The sequence below is a fragment of the Typopeltis vanoorti genome, chromosome 19 (genome assembly GCF_054136105.1).
Source record: "Typopeltis vanoorti isolate ZY-2024b chromosome 19, IOZ_Tvanoo_1.0, whole genome shotgun sequence".
In the NCBI taxonomy this organism is placed as follows: Eukaryota; Metazoa; Arthropoda; class Arachnida; order Uropygi; family Thelyphonidae; genus Typopeltis; species Typopeltis vanoorti.
Window position 1 is genome coordinate 34,489,386 of NC_143567.1, and position 22,782 is coordinate 34,512,167.

Below are 22,782 nucleotides of genomic sequence, written 5' to 3' on the forward strand. Positions count from 1 at the left end.
ACATATGGATCAGAAACATGGAACACGACAAGAAAAGAAGAGGAGTCTCTTAGAATAACTCAGCGTGCAATAGAACGCAGGATTTGTAACATCAGCAGAATGGGAAATGTTAGAAACACGGAACTAAGAAAGAGATCAAGCATAAAAGATGTGGTAACTGCAGTATATAAAAGCAAGATGAGATGGGCAGGTCACATAGCCAGACTCAAGGATAACAGATGAACATATAGAATACTCAACTGGCAACCAAGAAGAAAAAGAAAACCAGGAAGACCACCTACAAGACGGGAAGATCTACTAGTGAAATCTATGGGTATAACATGGAAGAGAGAGGATCGAGATCGTTGGAGGCATCTTTGTGAACCTGCACTCATGGAGAAATCCAATCCTGAGTGAATCACAGGTCCATCAAGGTAATCAAGGTAATTTATTTTGGTAAGAATTAATGTTGGTGGGATGTTTGGTTAGATTTTTGATTTTATGTGAGTGGATTTTTTTTTTTTTTTTTTTTTTCTTATGAGGTTTTTTGAACAATTTTTGTGGGTATTAAATAAATCAACCATCTTTAAGATTGAACATGTGACTGTGGTATGTAAGGCAACCATAGTACTCCACTTATGTTGAAACTTGACTAGATATTTCATGACTGGTGAGCTGGAACAATAATTTTAAAACCCTATATATGAGTATGTTATATCTCTCTCTCTCTTTCTTTGATTCCCACAAGTAATGTATCCAGAATATTTAACACCAAGATGATGGTGCACAGGATGAAATTGAAAAAGTCCTTGATTTGCTGCATAACATTGCCAAAGTAAGCAATAATTTAAAAATGACATACCAACTGCAGTGAGTTAACTAGTGAAAGTATTCAATAAAATGAAACAAAAGTATCAAAAGAACTGCTAGTGAAATCTATGGGTATAACATGGAAGAGAGAGGATCGAGATCGTTGGAGACATCTTTGTGAACCTGCACTCATGGAGAAATCCTGAGTGAAACATAGGTCCATCAAGGTAATCAAAGTAATTTATTTTGGTAAGAATTAATGTTGGTGGGATGTTTGGTTAGATTTTTGATTTTATGTGGGTGGATTTTTTTTTTTTTTTTTTTTTTCTTATGAGGTTTTTTGAACAATTTTTGTGGGTATTAAATAAATCAACCATGTTTAAGATTGAACATGTGACTGTGGTATGTAAGGCAACCATAGTACTCCATTTATGTTGAAACTTGACTAGATATTTCATGACTGGTGAGCTGGAACAATAATTTTAAAACCCTATATATGAGTATATTATATATATATATCTCTCTTTCTTTGATTCTCACAAGTAATGTATCCAGAATATTTAACACCAAGATGATGGTGCACAGGATGAAATTGAAAAAGTCCTTGATTTGCTGCGTAACATTGCCAAAGTAAGCAATAATTTAAAAATGACATACCAACTGCAGTGAGTTAACTAGTGAAAGTATTCAATAAAATGAAACAAAAGTATCAAAAGAACTGCGGCCCACTACAACTAAGCAGGTACAGGCTAAATAGCTTGTGCTAAAAACAAAGACAAATCTGAAAACAGTCCCTTTGAAATTAATTGCAAAACCAATAACTCAACTAAACAGCGAAGAAACCAGAAATATCATAAAAGAAAAAATAGACCCAAGAAAAATCAAAAGTGGAATAACAAAAGTGAAAAGTATTAATAACAGAGGAATCTTAATTGAATCCAAAGAAAGGCGACATTGATTTATTACATAACAGAATCTCTCAGGAATTCAACAACATGCTAGTAGTAAATCCTCAGTAAGAAATATCTTCCAGGGCTAATTATATATGCTATAATTCCCAGTGAAATCGAAATGAACAATGCAATCATATGTTACAGAACAAAGAATTCTTCAGTGGGAATACAAAGATTACACAAAATTCATCATGACAAATAAAAAAGCGAACAAGCGAGACCTAATTATTGAAGTCGATCCAATGGTGAGGATAAAATTACCGAAACTGATGTTAAAATGCTGCAGAGAATTTGCCATTGTGCAGACTATGTAAGTGTTCTGAGGTGCTTCAACTGGATTAAGTTCCACCATCATACACAAGACTGTAGGGGAAAAGGCACTTGTCCATTCTGCTCTAAGGAACTCATGTTCAGCAAGTGCCAATGAAATGAGTCTGAGATGAATTGTATAAATGCCAGAATCATAATAAGCATTCCAAAACCAAAAACGACTGCAAATACATGTCACTAAGCAAAGACTGCTCAACATTCAACTACCACAGCCAGCTCAAAACATCAGTTCAAGACAGTTCAAAACATCGATTATAGAATGCAATAATAAAATTAGCAGAAACAGCACTACTTCCCTAGAATGCCTTCAAATAATTCTTCGATGCTCTATTATCAATGCTGTAAATAACTTCATATACAGCAGAATTATAGGATTAGCATAAATACAAGAACTGTACAACATCAACAACAAAATATGTGGCTTTCCAACTAATTATAAAATATTTTCCACAGGATTAGAAAATAAGAAAGCTGCAGTACTCCTGGTCAACCCTGTAGTCAAAGCAATATTAATTTCTCTGTACTTATTGAAATTACTTATGTATGTGAATGTGTATCTAGACTATCATAGTGACATAATATAAGACTTTGAAAAAATGGTCACAATCATGGATTTTACCATCATCAATGCCTAATTCTCACAATAGACACTTATTCTGTTTTATGGTTTAACAACAGCACAAACATTAGAGGTATAAGTCTAGAAGAGTTTTTAGCTTCAAATTTCCTATGTATACTAAACAACAGTAATACCCCATTGTTTGAAAATCCCAGAGGAAGCGGCTACATTGATATGACAATAGCAAACAACAGTATTTTACCCTGAATTTCTGAATGGAGATGTGAGGAAGAAGAAAGTTGTTTCGATCATTGCATGTTAAGTTTCATTGACAGGAAGAAAAATTTAAATGGAATGTATGAGGCAAACCACAGCAGTAACTTTAAGTAATTCATGAAGAAAACCAATTTAGATACATTTGTGAAAACATTGAAAGGATAATTGGCATGCCTAATGTCAGATCATCACTTCACTGTTACCAGTGAACATCTGCTTAACCTAGACAAGAGCTAAGCGATCTTGGCATCAGCACATCAATATAGACTTTTTTGCTGCTGCATTTTCATCATGCCTGAAAAAATCCTGTGACCAAACACTCAGAATACCCAAAAAGCTAAACAACAATAGCAGTTATATAGGATAATATACCAAATAATAAGTGGTGGGTGAGTGGAATGCATTGTGGATAAGTTTATGGTTCAGTATAGTAAATATGTTGCTGGCTGAATGAAACCTCCCATTATGAGTCTGTTAACTTCATGGAGTTTTGTTATGATAGCAGTAATAACAATGCTAGATGATGATAATAATGATAGTGAAGCAATAATTGCAATAATTTATCTTACAGAGCATGTGAAGAAGGGCAGAAAAGTATAGTGAAATTGCTACTTGAGTATGGTGCAGATGGTAGAATACATCCTGTTACTAAATATTCTCCATTATATATTTCTTGTTATTATGGCAGAAAGGATATAGCTGAGATTCTCCTTAAGGTATGTAATTCATTAGCTAATACATTGTGAACTATTACCTAGCTGTTTTAGGATTGTGATACGATGAATAATTGAGTTGTTCAGATAATATTTATAATGATTATTTCCTGCCATATTATTTCAGTGGATGTATGGGAGATTATTACTACTTTCCTAGTGACAGTTTTCTTTCAACTTGGTCTTTTATTTGTTTGAGCTGACTTATACTCAAGCCCTGACATTTTTATTTTTATTTTCTGAGCTTTCTAAGATGCTCCTAATTATATCGGTACATTTAATCTTGCATAATAACTAATATCTCAAAGGTGAAAAAGTATTCTCAAAGTGATTAAAAATGAAGAAATAAACAGAAAAAGATAATATATATATATATATGATTAGTACTATTAACTCGGGGTTGGGATATGTTCATTTTTCTAAATTAACCGACTTAAAACCCGAGAATTATAACACAATGACATTTATTTGAAAAAACGCAACATGTTTCGTCAAGAATGACTTCATCAGGCGATAAGAACATAGAAAGATATTAAAAGACACGAAATTAACATTGACACACTCTAAAGCTATACAATTATAAAGCATAATATTCTACTGTAAATTACAGATATTATGAGCTTGAACTACGGGATTAGCTATGGGAAGCCCCCTCTCTCCTGTGTTAGCCAACATTTTTTTCGAGGAATTTGAACAAAAAGCAATCTCCTCTTTTACTTTAAAACCGAAAATTTGGCTTAGATATGTGGATGATATATTCCTCATATGGGAGCATGGTACTGAGAATCTTCACAAGTTTCTCGACCACTTAAACAACCGCCATCAAGATATAAAATTGACTATGGAGATTGAAGAAAATAGTTCCATCTGTTTTCTAGATGTTAAACTCACCAAGACGCCTGAATCAATTAAAGTCTCTATATTTAGAAAGCCAACTCATACAGACAGATATTTGCATGCGTCATCCCATCACCATCCAGCGCAAAAGTTGGGTATTATATCAACTCTAGCGAATCGTGCAAGATCTGTACTGTCAAGTACAGATCTGTACTAATTTTGTCGGTGGCTCTTTTGTCTTATTAATAATAGATATCTCACATATGCTAGTAATTTTGTTATAGATCAACCACTTCTTATAATACACAGAAGTATTAATTTTTTATTCAGGAATAGATCAATTTTTACTATGTCTGTTGTTTCTAAAGACTGGAATAAAAATATTCCTGTACTGTGAAGAGCATTCCAACCTCAATAGATGCTATACTGCAGAAGCAAGAAAAACAAGTAGCTTTGTTTATCACTAAGTACAGTTCAGAGACATTTATAGTCTATGTACTATATTTAGTAACAATTAGTGTAATTATAGAGAATTGGACTGACACCCATAATGGAAAAACACTCCCCTCCCATAGATTATGCTGCATGCAGGCAATCAAAACAGATTTTATTGTAGCACTAACAATACAGCTAACCAAACACATTTGTCCTAACATCCTGTTTCAAATTTTCAGTTCTAGAAAATGTGTTATAGCTGTTTATAGTGCGATCATTAGATACAGAAAGCACACAATTTATGTAAAGCAATACGAGAATATATATACATAACTTGAAATCAGTTTGAATTACATTTGAGATATTTAATATCATTAAGACACTTCACAAATTCTAATTTTACAAATAAAAGTTTACCGAAAAGTTGCAGTTAACATGCCATATGTTTGTGAAAATGGGATCACCTGATGTGGAAGCATCATACATATGATAAAGCTAATTCCTGCCAGTGGTTTATGCATGTGCAGATACTGCCAAGCACAAATTTGTTAAACTCATGTCTTTATTCAGTATAGCATGTTAGGTTGTTAATTAACATGGAGATATATCTTCAAGTCCTGTTACCTTATTGGCTTCAAGCTTACTTAATTCCTCATGTATCTCTTGCTCACTCATCAGCAAACACACACACACTCCCACTCTCTCTACTCTTTAGCCTTCTCATGAATTTGCACTATGAGGATGAAGCACACAAATGAATTGCTCACTTAAAACCTTGACTATGTCCTCTGCAGCAGTTACCAATCTCCTATTTTCATCCATTAACATCATTTTTCCATAATCATTCTTATGTCTACTTTCCACATATCATAAAAATTCACTAGCAATATTATTTATTATTGTCATCATCATGCCAAGACTTCAATGGAGTCAAAGACTCATCTTGGGAGGTCCTTTTGTCATACACACAGCTCATTATACTGTACCTTAAATGCATTCAAATTCTCTGCAGACACCACGCTCTCATGCAAAGCATTCCAATCATTCACAACTCTTCATGCAAAAAAACATGCTTCTTACTCCCTTGCTCACACCCTCTATACAGCTTCCAGAGATGACCTATTGTTCTCCACCCCATTTCCCACCGTTTTATGAAAAATCTCTGCAGTGTTCAACCTCTTCTTATAACAATCCCTTACCAAGTTGTAGGTCTCTGTCATATCACCCCTCTTCCTCCCATCCACTAGACTGAAAATTGCATCATCTCAACCGTTCTTCATACTCAACATTCCAGAGACCAGAAACTACCTTTGTCAATCACCTCTGGACCCTTTCTAATATCTTTTCATCCTTTTGAAAACCAGGTGACCAAATCTGTGCACAGTAATCTATATATGGGCTAATCAAGGCCTATAATGGAACCGAAATCTCCATACTTCTACAAGTCAGTGTCCTCTGCATCATTGCCAGAATTTGTTGTGTTGTCCTCACAATTTTGGCAATTTGTCCTCTAAATTTTAAATCTTTATCCACCATTACCCCAAGATCTATTTCCTCCACCTCCAACAAGATATCCCCACATCCTATCTTTCTTTTCCAAATTTTAAAACCTTATGTTTTAAAATTTGGAAAAGAAAGATAGTGCAACATTGGGATACCAGTTCAATGTTGCAACCTTATGTGCAACATTGAACTGGTATCCCAACTCCCATGTCCATTCCCTCAGTTTTTTTAAGTCTTCTTGTAAGGCCACAACATCTGCTCTAGTTCTTCCCAACTTTGCATCATCTGCAAAGAACTGAATATCCCCATTCAAATCTAACTCAATATCATTAACATACAGGTTAAACAACAATGGCTGTGAAACAGACCTCTGAGGCACAACACTAGTGACTTTCCTCTTCTGGGATATTTGTTCCCTTACACAACTTTTTGATATCTATCAGATGGCCAATCTTCAATCCAATGCACTAGTCTAATATCCAACCCTATCCACTTTAGTTTGACTATCAACTTATCATGTGGTAATCTATTAAAAGCTTTTCAAAATCAAAGTATAATGTAAGATTCATATTAAACAAATATGCCAAGGCTGATGTCAACTGCCTTGGCATGTTCCTTCAAAATACATGGTGACATCAAGTCCCCCAGCCTTATTAACTTCACATTTGCTCAATTCCCCATATACCTCTTGCCCACCCACAGTCAATCTCTCCTACTACTCAGCCACTACTTTCAAATTCTCCATGACGTCACATTCACAAGGATGAAAGACCTCTATAACTGCTCGTTAAATATCTCAACTATATCCTCCACAGCAGTATACCATTTTCTCGAATCAGTATCATCCTACATTTTTTTGCTGGCTATATATTGAAAGAACTCCTTAGTTTTATTTTGGCTTCATTAGCCAACTGTTGCATACTGCACTTTTGCTACTCTTACCAACTGAGTTATCCTCCTTGCCCGTTCTTTGTACTCCTCATGAAATTGATTATTACCACTTGTCTTATGTTGCCTCCATAATGCCTTCTTTCTCAGTATTGCACACTTAATCTTCATTCATCCATTTCACACTTACTTTATTTAACCTTCTGTCCCTTGGAATGCATTTAGATATTACTTTTATCAAATAGTTTTGAATATCACCCAAGCAGCATTGATCTCCTTTTCACCCAACTCTTCATTTCATGGTACAGCTGCAAGCTGTCTTCTGAGCTTCTCATAATCACCTGCTTTATAATTCTGCATATACCTTTCCTCACAGAAGTCCTCACATAGCTGCAACCACCCAGGTAATCACTTCATGGTCATTCTCATCAATTAGAGGTCATTTGACATTCCATTTTAATGACATTCCCTGGTGAGATGATCAAATCCAGTACCTTCAGTTCTCACATGCCCTCATTGAGTTTCTGAAGTAGTTTTCCCTCAGAAACTCACTTTTAATTTTTAATGCTTTTACTTTGCTTATACGTTTCATGGTCACTATCCTCCACATTTCCAGGTTCTATAGCAACATACCTCCTTTTTTACCCTTTCTGTCTTCACAAATAGCATCATACCCTTTCATTGTTATTCCTGTTAGGATGCCATCCTCATCCAACTATGTCTCACTTATTCCAACAATTTTTAGATGAACAAATTCAATGCAACCAATTTGCTGATTTCTGCTTGTGGTGCATTTTGCTGTCCTTATCAGCTGAGTCACCTTCCTCGTTTGCTCTTTATACCCTTTGTGTAACTAATTATTACCTTTATTTCATTTACCTTCTCCCAAAAGTTATCTCTTCATTTCAATCTGTATTACCATAATTAAAATCACCCACAATTATCACCCCTCCCTTGTTTATTAACCCATGTTGCTTATGCATTTCTTCATCGCCATCTTACATATTCCCTGATCTATAACAACATCCCATTAAATATCTCTTACTGTCAACCTACAGCTTACATCATACTGCCTCAAAACCATTGTCTGTTTCCATCTGGCATCTCTATGTGGTCATAATTCCAATGGTATCATCAGTAGCTTATTATTTTTCTCCTCATGAAAAGCATCATACCTTTCCTATCCTCATCAGGATTATCTTCCTCATCTAACTGAACATATTTCACTTATTCTCAATCAGTGAAACAATTTCATCTCTATTATTTCTGATGCTTCTAGCATTCGTAAATAAACATAGCAGTTCACTTTTGGCTATATACCCAATCCTATCTGGGCACCTGTTGGTTTTGATTTAACCCTCACTTATCCATTCCCAATCACATTTATCACCATCTGTCCCTTCAGATTCAACTTTCCCTCTTCACATTCCAGGCCATTCATTCCATCCATCCACATACATACATGCACATGTGTTGATGGATGCATTCTCTTCTGCGTGCAACATGCACTCTCTCCTTATATCATGTTTCCTTTGTTGTACCATGGCTCTATCCGATTGCCTATCCATCTGAAACACCTGTTCTTCTCTCGTTGTTCTTTCTTGCTCCTAGTCATGTGATCATAAAATTATAAAATTTTATGACCACATAGATGTTTATATTTAAAAGGAGTTTGTTAAAAAAATAGATTATTTATACTCTCTGTGTAATTAATTATTATTGTTATTTATCTTGTGCTGCATCCATAGTGCCTTCTTTCTCCAGATTTCAAGCACCCTTCATTCATCCATTTGACACCCACTGTGCTCAGCTTTTTTGACCTTCACACACACTGTCAAATGTCTCAAAAAATGACAATATAGTGCAATGTGATGCTTATCCTAACTTTTCAACTTTTATTATGAGACCAAAGAAATGGAGCTAGCTGAGAAATTGGATACGTATCAGATCAACATAATAGGGATGACTGAAACAGAAAAGACAAAAAACTGGTGAGATCTTTCTGAGCAATAAATACAAAATGTTATATTCAGTCAATGACAATCAAGGAAAAGAAGGAGTAGCCATAGTATTCAACACAAAGTATGAGGCTCATCTTCTTGAATGGCTGGCAGTGTCAAGTAGAGTGATTTGGGCAAATATCAGAATGGGGAACTGGACAATGAGACTTATTTGTGCCTATGTTCCCACAGAAGGTTCTACTAAGGTAGAAGTGGAGGAATTTTTTGAGGCTCTAGAGAAAGCTACTGACACAACGAAAAAGGAAAAGTTGGTCCTTGTTGGGGATCTAAATAGCAGAGTAGGAATTGATTGTCAGACATACAAAAATATTTTGGGAAAATTTGGAGAAAAGAGCAAAGCTAATAATAAAATGGCAAATACCTGTTGGATTTCTGCTCAGGACATGGACTGGTTATTACTAACACCATGATCCAACATAAAAATGTGCACAAATTCACATGAAGAGAAGGAAGAGGCAAGGAATAAGAAAAGTCTCATTGACTATGTTATTGTTGATAGTGATGTTTTCTCACTTGTGCAGGACATTAGAGTGTATAGAGAATTTGAAATTGGAAGTGATCACTATTTGGTCTTGAGCAGGATAAAATTGAATTTCATACTGAAAAGAAGAACATGTAAGAAAGTTTTAAAGTAAATAAAAGTTGAGCAGCTCTCAGATGCGACCTGTAGACTAAAATATGCAGACATTATTAAAGAAAAAATGAAAGAGCTTGAGAACTGGAACCAAACCTTGGAGATTCAATGGCAAGCTCTGAAGAAAACATTGATTGATTCAGCCAGACAGGCATGTGGTGAGGTTGACTGCAAAGACAGAACTCCATGGTGGACACAGGAAGTTAAAGAAGCATTGAAGAAAAAGAAGACAGCATATCAAAAGTTCCTGGCAGTTAAGTCAGCTTGTGCTCTTCGAGAATACAGAGACAAAAGTAAGAAAGCTAAACACTGCAAAACTAGCTAAACAAAATTCATTGGAAGACTCTGGTAAGAACATAGAAAATATCAGGAAGGTGGCAAAATATTCTGGAGGCTGTTGAAAAACATCAAAAATGGAAGAAAGAGTGCTGTAAAAGGAATTAGAGATGATATAGGTGACATGAAAACTGGAGAAAAAGATCTCCTTGATGTATGGAGTAATTACTTCGAAAAATTGCTAAATGAAGTAATCAGTGACAGCACAGTGGTAAAAAAAAAACACTCAACAGGCAAGCCATTAAAAGCCTGAAATGTGGAAAGGCAGTGAGAGTACATGATATTCAACCAGAAATGTTCAGGTATGGAGATATAAAAGTTTCACAGTGGCTGCACTGCATAGTTCAGAAAGATTAGACCAGGGGTTGCCAAACTTCTTTGACTGTTGACCTCTTCAGGAGTTTCTTGACTCTTTATCGACCCCCCCCCTCTATTTTACTATATACGTAATTATAATAGGACAAGCAAAAAAGATGCATATGTGAGTTTTTAGATTGTTTATTTTATAATTACAGTATTTATTGTATGTATAATATAGTATATATTATTATATTGGCTTAACGCAGTGTTTCTCAACGTGGGGCATACACGCCACGGGGGGGGGATTTGAATATTTTAGGGGCAATTTGAAAATGTACATGTACATATTTATACATATTTATATACTTTTTCAGATCTTGGCTGACTATCATGCTAGAGGAGGGGGCATCAAAATTTGAGACGTTGAGGTGGGGCATGATCCAAAAAATGTTGAGAAACATTGAACGTCAAAGGGATACATTTTTGTTTTTGACGTCCTTCTTAACATTACATATTTGATAGGAGGAATAAATAATATATAAAATATAAAATTTAATTTAGATAACAAAATAACAATAATACAATCTTCCTTATATATATGAAAATAAGACTTCATTAACTTAGTATACAATTTACTAACATTGTCAATGTGACTCTTGACAAGATTAGCAATGTTGGGTTTCTTAATGAAGCAATAAAACCAAGTTTCAAATATTATAACGAATATTGACTGCATTTCTGTTTAGAATCTGAAGCTGCCATTGTGGTTACTGGGGTTGTAAAAAAATTATTAAAATTGAAGTCAGTAAGCAAAAGTAATGTCTAAATAATATATCTACTCATGTATTTCTATAGGATGTACAAAACTACCAGTCCTGCTCAACTCTTCAACATAGAGAGGTTTAGATCGTGAATGAATAACTATTGAATTATAATATGTACCTTATTTTCCAGTGTATAAGACACACTTTTTTACCTTAAAAATTCATCTTAAAAATGGGGTGACTCATTCCCTTTTATGTTCCAAGATCTTTGTAGGTGGTTAATGGTGCAATCAAATTGATGCGTGACCTTCACGTGACTTCTAGCGCGTTATTGGCTAAGAACGGGGAGTCCCTATTCAAGTTTCATAATATCTTATCCGAGTAATCAGTTACCGATGTTTATCAGTATTGAGTTGACGTGTTGAGATATTTTGTGTTCAGTTTGATATTTCCCCGTAGAGTTTAGTGATGGAAAAAAACAGGCGACATTCATATACTTCAAGTTACAAATTGCAGGTTGTAAAATATGCGGAAGAACATGGGAATAGGGAAGCTAAAGACATTTTGGACCTCTGCCTACAGAAAAAATGATTAGAACTTGGCATGGGCAGAAGGAGATTTTGTACAATTTGCATAATGAAAAGTGTGCGGAACGTGGAAAAATTGCGAAGTGGCCAGAACTAGAGACTGAAGTTTTGAAATGGGTGCAAGAAAATTGGCAAAATGGCATTGCCATTTCAACAAAAATGATTCGTACACGTGTAGTCAAAGTAGCCCGTGAGCGTTGTTTTGGTTAAGGTTTTTTCCAGAAAATTGTATTAAATTTCTTGGGTGCGTCTTATACTCTGGAAAATACGGTATGTTGATGAATTATTAGAACATTAATGCTCACTCGTATGTCGATGCTCAAAAATGAGACCAGATTGAATACGTGTAAGTATAAGTAAATAAGCAACCGTGCATGTGTTGCAATCTCGCTCCTGCCACACCGGCCCGGCGCAAACTGCCGACGTCCATTTATTGGTAAATACATATTTTTGGCCTACTTGCAGGAGTGTGCCAAGGGTATTTGCTGCCCGGGTGCAAACTTTTATCAGCCGCCGTTTAAAAAAATAACTAAAAGAAATTGCATGTAGCATTTACTACAATAAATAAAATATCAATGTTGCCGCCAGGTGCGGTGCACCCTTTGTACCCTCAGGTTGGCGCGGCAAAGCCTACTTGATTGGCCTCTGTAACTATTTTCACGACCTTGCTCCATCTTACAGGTCCTATCATGTCACTCTTCCCACTATTCACTCTTAATTGCGTTGTCATTCAGGATGGAGGTAATCCAAGTTAACCAAATTAAATATTACCCATTCAATGATGTCTTATATTTTTCTATCGACCCCTAACAATGTTATATAGACACCTGGTGGTTGATATCGACCACTTTGGCGACCACTGGATTATACAGAGGGATTAATTCCAGATGAGTGAAGTAGAACTCTAATAGTACCAATATTTGAAAAGGGAAATAAAACTGAATGTGAGAACTGCAGAAGTATTTCCCTGTTGAGTGTTCCTTGTAAGATTTAAGCAAGTATACTTGAGGAACAGTTGAGAAGAATTGTGGAAGGGAAGCTTGGTGAAGAACAAGCTAGATTTAGGTCAAATAGAGGCTATCAGGATCAGATTTTCATTTTATGACAAATAGTTTGAGAAATTTGGGAATATCACAAAGATCTGTATTTAAGTTTTGTAGATCTGGAAAAGGCATATGACAAGTTGCCAAGAGAAAAGCTATTCAAAGCATTACAGTCGTGTGGCATCATGGGACATTATATCAATCAATACTTAGTCTTTATTTGAGTTGTAAGTCAGCATTTAGAATTGAAGGAAGTACAGGAAGATGGTTTAATGTTCAATCGTGTGAGACAAGGATGTACATTATCCCCTTTGTTATTCATTATGTATATGTATCACATTATGAAGGAAAGTGGTGTTAAACCTGATATCAAAATTGGAAATGTTAATCTCAGTTCTTTACTTTTTTTACAGATGATGTTATATTTCTAAATAAATCCGGTACAAGACTGCAAGAATCCCTTACTAAATTGAATAACTGTTGTAAGAGATGTGGTATGAAGGTCAGCAATAACAAGGCAAAGACAATAAAAATAAGCAGGAAGCCTTGAAAATATCAACTGCATTGTGAATGGAGAACTTATAGAACAAGTAAAACATTTCAGTTACTTAAGCATCATTTTTAGCAAAGATGGTAAATTAAATATGGAAATCGACAACAGCATCAACAAAGCTAGTATGGTACTAGTAGTAAGACTTATACGTTGGTTAGACATAACTGGTAATTAATTTACGGAATTAACAATGTATATGAAGTATATTGATTAAAGATAACTTTAATGAATCACTTCTATATTTCGGCAATGTCACATTGCCATCTTCAGGAACATAAAGATATGGTATGTGCACTAAGGAACTAACAAAGCAAATGAGGAAGAAAGTAAGAAACTAATTTTGTTCCTAAAGTCCTAATGGTGCCCTCTTGTGGGCTAATTTGGTAGTCTTGGCAGTTGGGCTGAAGTTCTCATAATGAAAGTCTCCCAAATTTGGGGCAGTTTCATGCACCCAAATTTGTTGAGGTTAGGAACATTTTTTAGAGCTGCTGAAGATTCTTTGAATAATCTTTCGTATTTAAACTTGCTGCGATGGATTATTTTTGTTTTCTTCCAACGAATTTTATGGTGGGTATCTAAGGCGTGGTCTGCCAACCCAGAGCGGCTGTACTGGTGAAACCGGATGTAGTCATGGTGTTCTGAAATCCTGATATTTGTTGTTCTGCCTGTTTGGCCAAAGTAGGACAATTTGCAGCTGCAAGGGACCTGGTATACACCAGGTAGGTCTAGGGGAAGTGGTTGGTCTTTGGTAGAGCGGATAAGGGATGCCAACCAAAGGATACCTGCTGAAGAAATCATGATCCAAATAGAGCGTGGAATTCGCATCCTGCCTAACCATATCGCCAACAACGTGAGACTGGATGTAGTCGGTGTTCTCACTAAAGCCAAACCTCCAAAATCCAACTTATCCAAAAACGAATATACAGCCCTACAAGAATTAAAAAACAACAAAAAAATAGTAATCACCAAAGCTGATAAGGGAAGCGCCACTGTAGTACTCAATCAAAAAGACTACAAAGGTAAGCTAAATTCTTTAATACGAGACCGTACTACTTACCTCCCCATTGAATATAATCCGACCAACTCTCAGATTAGAACTATCCACAGACTCCTTAAGAAGGTCACTTCTTGGCCTGTGGAAGTCACCAACAAACTTAAACCTTATAACTCTAGACCCCCCCCGATTATATGGACTCCCAAAAATACATCAACAAAATGTGCCATTGCGTCCCATAGTGGATGGCATTGATTCCCCCACATATAAATTAGCCAAGCATTTAGCCAAAATGCTCACACACTGCACTGGCAACATACCATCACACATAAAAAACTCGGCCCACTTTAAAGCCAGTATAGAAAACCTCACACTCCAACACACTGACATAATGGTCAGTTTTGACGTCTCCTCCCTATTCACTAATGTCCCACTCAAAGAAACCCTTGAGCTCATCCAAGCCAAGTTTCCTCCCGATATCTCAGCCCTATTTCAGTTCACAATGAACTCAGGCTATTTCGTTTGGCAAGGAAAGTTCTACAAACAGATAGAGGGGACAGCCATGGGTTCACCACTTTCCCCACCCTTGGCCAATTTCTTTATGGAGACATTTGAAGAGAAAGCCTTAAACTCCGCCCCACAAAAACCCACTATTTGGCTTCGTTATGTGAATGATGTGTTTGCTATTTGGCCACATGGCTCAGACACACTCCACTCCTTCCTAACACACTTAAACAACCAACATCCCAGAATCCAGTTCACCTTAGAAAAAGAGGAAAACAACACCCTCCCCTTCCTTGACACTTTAATCACCCGCCAGCTTGATGGATCTTTGGTTTTCTCTGTTTACAGAAAACCCACCCACACTGGCAGATACATTCACCAGCAATCCCACCACCCCCTCTCACAACAATATGGGGTGATAAAAACACTATATAACAGGGCAAAATTAATCTGCTCAGATGACAAGGCCCTGACTATGGAACTAAACCACATCCTCAACACTTTCTTAGCCAATGGCTATAACCCCCAAAAAATACTAAAACCTGTAAACCACAACCCCCCTCCCCCCTCCACAATAAAGACTATACCAAGTCTATCACTATCCCCTACATCCAGGGCACCTCTGAAAAAAATAACTAATATCCTCAAAAAATATGACCTTACTTCCTGTTACAGACCATATAAAAAGTTGGCATCCCTTATCCGCTCTACCAAAGACCAACCACTTCCCCTAGACCTACCTGGTGTATACCAGGTCCCTTGCAGCTGCAAATTGTCCTACTTTGGCCAAACAGGCAGAACAACAAATATCAGGATTTCAGAACACCAAGACTACATCCGGTTTCACCAGTACAGCCGCTCTGGGTTGGCAGACCACGCCTTAGATACCCACCATAAAATTCGTTGGAAGAAAACAAAAATAATCCATCGCAGCAAGTTTAAATACGAAAGATTATTCAAAGAATCTTCAGCAGCTCTAAAAAACGTTCTTAACCTCAACAAATTTGGGTGCATGAAACTGCCCCAAATTTGGGAGACTTTCATTATGAGAACTTCAGCCCAACTGCCAAGACTACCAAATTAGCCCGCAAGAGGGCACCATTAGGACTTTAGGAACAAAATTAGTTTCTTACTTTCTTCCTCATTTGCTTTGTTAGTTCCTTAGTGCACGTACCATATCTTTATGTTCCTGAAGATGGCAATGTGACATTGCCGAAATATAGAAGTGATTCATTAAAGTTATCTTTAATCAATATACTTCATATACATTGTTAATTCCGTAAATTAATTACCAGCTGGTATGGTAGGAAGTCAACTGAATAAATTTATCTGGAGTAAGACTGAAATTCGTCAAAACACTAAATTAGCTGTATACAACACAATGTTCAAGCCAATTTTAACTGATCTGAGAGCTGGGTTAGAAATAAAATACTTGACCAGAGACTAGAGTCCGCAGATATGAGAATTCTGAGTAAGATTAGAAGCGTGAACAGATGGCATCAATGGCAATTTCATATGAAAAATGAGGATGTTAGGCATTGTTAGCATCCAAGAATGTGTTAGCAGAACTAATGTCAGATGGTATGGTCATTTAAACAGAATGAGGGAGAAAAGATTAGCAAAAGAAGTGTTCTTTGTTAGGTTGTCAGGAAAAAGACCCAGAGGAAGACCAAGATATAGGTAGATTGATACAGTAAAAAGTACCTTAAAAGATCTGATAATGTTTTGTCTTGACAGGTAACAGATTGATTTGGAGGAAAATTGTAAATAGGAAGTTAGCGGTGATGTAAGTTTTTCATGTAGTACTATCATATCCTGTACACCCCTTGAGGGTATATGTCAGGAAATTGATTATGATGATGATGATCACCAAAAATGCCATATAAAGTTATTTTTGTTAAAGATACCAAGCTCTTTTAAACCTGGTTTTATTCCATTTCCCAAGTAAGCAAATAGACAAATAAGTCAAGTTTGCGCCTGCACGTAATGCAAGTCTAGCTGACCCTGTAGGTAGTGCAAGACCAAGATAACTGATGGTAAAAGTAGAATAAGCTCTGATCACTAATCTTAATATTTACCCATAATGCAAGGCACATCTCCTGGAGGAGATGTAAGATGCTCTGTATTAAAGGCAAGGGGCCACTACCCAGATCGGTTTCGACCTTTATTGAGGTCTCATCAGTGGGAGCCAGGCTAGAAATATATCAAGATTTTAGTAATACAGAGCTTATAAGTATTTTACCAGAACAAGTTACCATAAGGTGTTTTAACCTTATTAAATAAAAATCTCAGGAGGAGATAAGACCTAATCCTAATCTTAATTGGACAGATTTTATGCCAAGGTTTTCGAAAGTGATTGCTATTAATTGTTTATAATTTTAAAAAAATTAATAATCATACATATATATCCACATCTCTGAATCCTGATAATGTTTCCTCCTAATGTACAGCTGTGATCAAGACACATGATATAATAGGTATGACTTGTACTTGCATTCAAAATTTAAATTTTGTTATTAAATGCAGAGTGGAGTTGAGTTGAGTATCTAGTTTATTGACATGGTAACTATTGAGCCAGACAGGAGCACCATACTCTGCTGCACTGTAAACTAGACCCATTGCAGTGCACTGCAGAGTTGTGGCACTTGAGCCCCATATAGTACCACAAAGCTTCTGAACTATGTTATTTCTGGTGCGAACTTTAGCTGTGATATTAATCATATGGTGTCAGAGTTCTATCCAGAGTTATTCCCAGATATTTAGGTGTCGGATTAAACAAAATTAATGTCCCATCAGCATATATCTCTGGTTTTTGATTTACAAGACTATTGTTCAGGTGAAAGCAAGAACATTCAATTTTACTAGAATTTGGTGTTAATCTCCATTTTTTATAGAACTGCCATAAAGCCCACAGATCATTTGTTAATATTTCTTCAGTTCTTTTGATAGACTTGTCGCTGATCGCCAAAGCTAGATCATCTGCATAAGCAAACTTCCTGCTGGCTGTTTCAGGAATATCTGTGAGGTAAAGGCTAAAAAGCAGTGGTCCGAGCACTAAGCCCTGAGGTAATCCATTCTTGAGCACTCTCTGTTTACTGATGCTTCTTCCGGTGACTATCCTGAAATATCGATCACACAGTAAGTTGTTTAGGAGATGACCTAATATTTTACATGGGATGACCTTAAGAAATTTATATATGAGTCCCTCCTTCCAAACAGTATCGTAAGCCACTGTTAAGTTAATAAAGACTGCAGTAGTCTTCAGACATCTTTGAAATCCTGCTTCAGTGTAGGTTGTTAAGCTGAGAACTTGATCTGTGCAGTTGCAATCTCTTCTGAACCCTGCTTGTTCTATTGGAACACGTTCCAAAATTTTATCACTGATCCTGTTCAATATTAGTCTCTCCAACAATTTGTAGGTTGCACTTAAAAGAGCTATGGGACGATAGCTTTCAGGTCTGTCTGCTGGCATACCTGGTTTTAACACAGCAATGATTTTTATTCTTTTAAATTCTTTAGGAATGCAGCCACTTTCAAGTATATAGTTAAAGAACTTAGCCAGCCACGATCTTGCATAAGGTCCACAGTGCATCAAGAATTCATTATGAACATTGTCAAATCCAGGAGCCTTCCCCATTTTGATATTTTGAAGCGGCGAGGATATTTCCTCACGGGAAAAAGGCAAAAAGAATTGTTGATTCTTTTGAGTTACAGACTTCATAGCCTTTAGTTTGCGTTTTACCTCTTCAGTATGTTGTTTATCTATCGGAGCTCTAGAAAGCGAAACAATATGAGCAGCTGTCTGATTCGGATCGACAAGAGGAGATTTCTTTGGTATAGAGGGGCTTGAACCAAACTTCTTAAGTAGCGACCAGGCTTTTCTACTAGAGTGTTTGAAATCTATGTTTTCAGTTATTTGAATCCACTTTTCCCTACGAGCAGCGTTGAGACTATGGAGCAGTTCTCCTATCTCAGGATCCTTATTTTCAAGGAATTCTCGATACAGGGATTCGCTTTCGTTGGTCCATCCAGGCACGTATTCTTTTCGGTAGCCTCGAGGAATGTGTATTTTTGCCACTGCTATAACTACTCCAGTGAACTGTGCATAGTTTTTGTAAGTTGGGGGAATTCTTCTAAGGCATGCGTCTAGATCTGCAGTGAAGTTTCCCAATCGGCTTTTTGGAAATTCCATCTTGGTCTAGGAAATAATGTTATCACTGGAATTTGGGCTCCTAATTCCATAAAGATGGGACAGTGCTGGCTATTTGGAAAAACCTCAAGAATATGTCTGAAAGTCTGTAGAGGCTGATTTTCACTATCAGTGGAGACGAATGTCAAATCTGGGTTATATTCCTTATTCCAGGCTCTTGATTTAAAGATGACTTTTTCCTTGGCATCAAAAACCAAGTGAAGACGGCGTTGATCTGCTCATTCAGTTAATATTTCCCCGTTTTGATCATTCCGATCGTATTTCCAAGAAGTATGATGACTGTTGAAGTCCCCAGAGTGCACTGTTGGGTGGGAGTATGTCTGTAGAACGTCATTTGGTGAAACAGTTGCAGGTGGTTTATATACATTCACAATCGTAATGTCTGCTATTTTAACAGTGATCTTATGGATTTCGCCATCAGTTGAAGAAGATATCAGCACAGCATTCTCAATACCATTTCGGAGATATGTTATGTTGCCGTAGCTATGACTGTTAAGTAATCCAGAGAATGTCATAGCCAGGGATTATTGCTCTAGATTTAGCTTGATCTTCAGTTTCGATATGTGATTCTTGAATGAGAAGTAGATCGACGTTTTTTCCTCGTCGAAGTTTAGAAAGACATTGACATTTTGATGCGCTAATACCCTCAAAATTTAACTGGAAGATACGCATATTATGTCCATTATTCCTTATCAGCTGGTTCAAAGAAGAACCGTTGTGAAAGTTTTGGGTTTCCATGTGTAAGTACGGTCAGGAGATTGCACAATGGTCTGGCCGACCGTCATCTTTGCTATTTTGGACAGACTGGCCATTCTGCTACTATTAGAATCCGAGAACATCAAGGTTATATAAGATTTTTGGAATCTAAAGGTTCAGGCCTTGCTTCTCGTGCCATCAACACTAGACATAGAGTTCAATGGAACCATACAAAGATGCTACACTAGAGTAGGTTCAAATTTAATCATCTGTTTTTTGAATTGTGTGAAGCCCTACACCACCATAACAATCTTAATCAGACAGGCTGTATGCCTAAGTTTTGGGTTGCTGTTAATTCTCTGAACTCTAACAATGTTTCTTGTTACTGTACAACTGCAACTGAGACATGTGACATTATGCATTCTGTATTGACTCGTTCTTGTATTCAGAATATAAATTTTGTTATCAGTTCTTCTGCCTTTTCCCTAAATGAAGCTCATGACATATTAAATGAAATATATAAGAGCAATAAATTCTGTTTAGTTTTCTCATACACCTGTGAAACTGTTATTTAAAACATTATACTATGGCTAATGTACATGTGTATTATTTCTCTATTCACTTAACAGTGTTCACAGTCATAGAGTAACAAGAAACAGCATAATGAAATCTTTGACTGGCAAATGAGTTCAATTCAGGCCTAGGAATCAACGAGATAGCAATGTAAAATGTGAGATGTTCCTAAGTTTCATTTTCTGGACTTTAGATGGTGTTATATCTGGGTAGCTCAGCTTATTCCAGTAGTTTCATAAATGCTCTTTATACTGTTTCTAGCATTCCTATGAAAATTGGAACTGTTGTTCCTTTTGTTTCAAAGACACTGAATTTCAATCTCGAGATCCTGGTACTTGGTCAGTTTTTCCTGCATTTTTTTCTTCTACTCTGCTATCCTTTGTTATTGCAACTTCAGTAAACCACACATGTGATTTGACTGCAGTGATGTCTGGCATATTGCATTTCAGATGTCTGTCTCTCTGAATTTTAAAATTCCATAATATCTTTGCATTTTGCTTTTGATAACTTGAATGGGTGAGGTTAATTTCTGTTGCAAAAAATAGTCAGTCTAAAAACACAACTTCTTGATAGACTACACAATATTTATACCTCATTTTAAAAAAATATGTATGTTACAGATGGAAGGTTTGATGAGTATGGAAGTGTTGCAAATAAGTAACTGTTTGAACGTGTGGACAGACTTATGTGTTCGTCGGACATGTTGTTTATTATTTTAACGGTATAATAGAACACAGAAACTAAGTAAATAATTAATTTATTAACTTGATGCTGATATTTCGCTGGTGTTATAACCAGCATCTTCAGAGCACAAAAACACTGTTTGTCACAATACGCGAGACTAAAACAACATGGTGTACTTAAACAAAATTGTAGTAGCAACACAAAGACTAGAGTCCTGATTTTGGTGCCCTCTATCTGAAAAAAAAAAAAAAAAAAAAAAAAAAAAAAAAAAAAAAAAAAGCTATCATATATTACTAGAGTCCTAGAAACGTGCTAGTTTTTTCTTAATATGACTGTCTCCCAGATCTTCGGCAAGTTAATACAGCCATATTTGTTGAGATTTGGAGTGTGTTTGGCCATATGGCCCTGAGACATTGAAAACATTCTTAGCACATTTAAATAGCCAACATCCAAAAATCCACTTTACTATGGAACTAGAAACCAACAACTGTCTGCCCTTCCTGGATACACTCATCACACGTCTCCCAGATGGTTCCTTATCATTTTCAGTTTTTAGAAAACCCACACATACAGGCAGATACTCACACAAACAATCACACCATCATCCTTCTCAACAATATGGCATATTAAAAACGCTAACCCATAGAGCTAGAGCAATTTGTTCCAATGACAAGGCTCTGACTGCTGAACTGACTCACTTACGCCACACCTTCTTGGCCAACGGCTACAATCCACATAAAATAAACAAAATACTAAACACTCCTAAGCAACCCCTCCCACCATCCACCACAGAGAACCACAACAAAACAGTCGCCATCCCTTACATTAAAGGCACATCCGAAAAGATCTCAAGAATTCTCAATAAACATAAACTACGCACTACATTCAGACCATGTAGCAAATTAGCCACCCTCATCCACTCACCTAAGGATAGCATTCCTCCTTTATCACATCCAGGAGTCTACCAAGTACCCTGCTCATGCAATCAAGCCTACTATGGAACTAGAAACCAACAACTGTCTGCCCTTCCTGGATACACTCATCACACGTCTCCCAGATGGTTCCTTATCATTTTCAGTTTTTAGAAAACCCACACATACAGGCAGATACTCACACAAACAATCACACCATCATCCTTCTCAACAATATGGCATATTAAAAACGCTAACCCATAGAGCTAGAGCAATTTGTTCCAATGACAAGGCTCTGACTGCTGAACTGACTCACTTACGCCACACCTTCTTGGCCAACGGCTACAATCCACATAAAATAAACAAAATACTAAACACTCCTAAGCAACCCCTCCCACCATCCACCACAGAGAACCACAACAAAACAGTCGCCATCCCTTACATTAAAGGCACATCCGAAAAGATCTCAAGAATTCTCAATAAACATAAACTACGCACTACATTCAGACCATGTAGCAAATTAGCCACCCTCATCCGCTCACCTAAGGATAGCATTCCTCCTTTATCACATCCAGGAGTCTACCAAGTACCCTGCTCATGCAATCAAGCCTACTACGGTCAAACAGGAAGAACTGTGAACATCAGCATCAGCGAACATAAAAGATACGTCCGGAATTATCATTATGGGA

The 22,782-nt window shown here is 36.6% G+C and overlaps 1 protein-coding gene across 1 annotated transcript in view; it reads left to right on the forward strand.

Moving 5' to 3' along the window:
- Lrrk (Leucine-rich repeat kinase) overlaps positions 1–22,782 on the forward strand; it is a 790,764-nt gene that overhangs the window by 241,288 nt on the left and 526,694 nt on the right. The window contains exon 8 of the mRNA XM_090409582.1: positions 3,479–3,623. Coding sequence (XP_090265708.1) covers positions 3,479–3,623 — 145 coding nt within the window. The remainder of the gene's footprint in view (positions 1–3,478; positions 3,624–22,782) is intronic.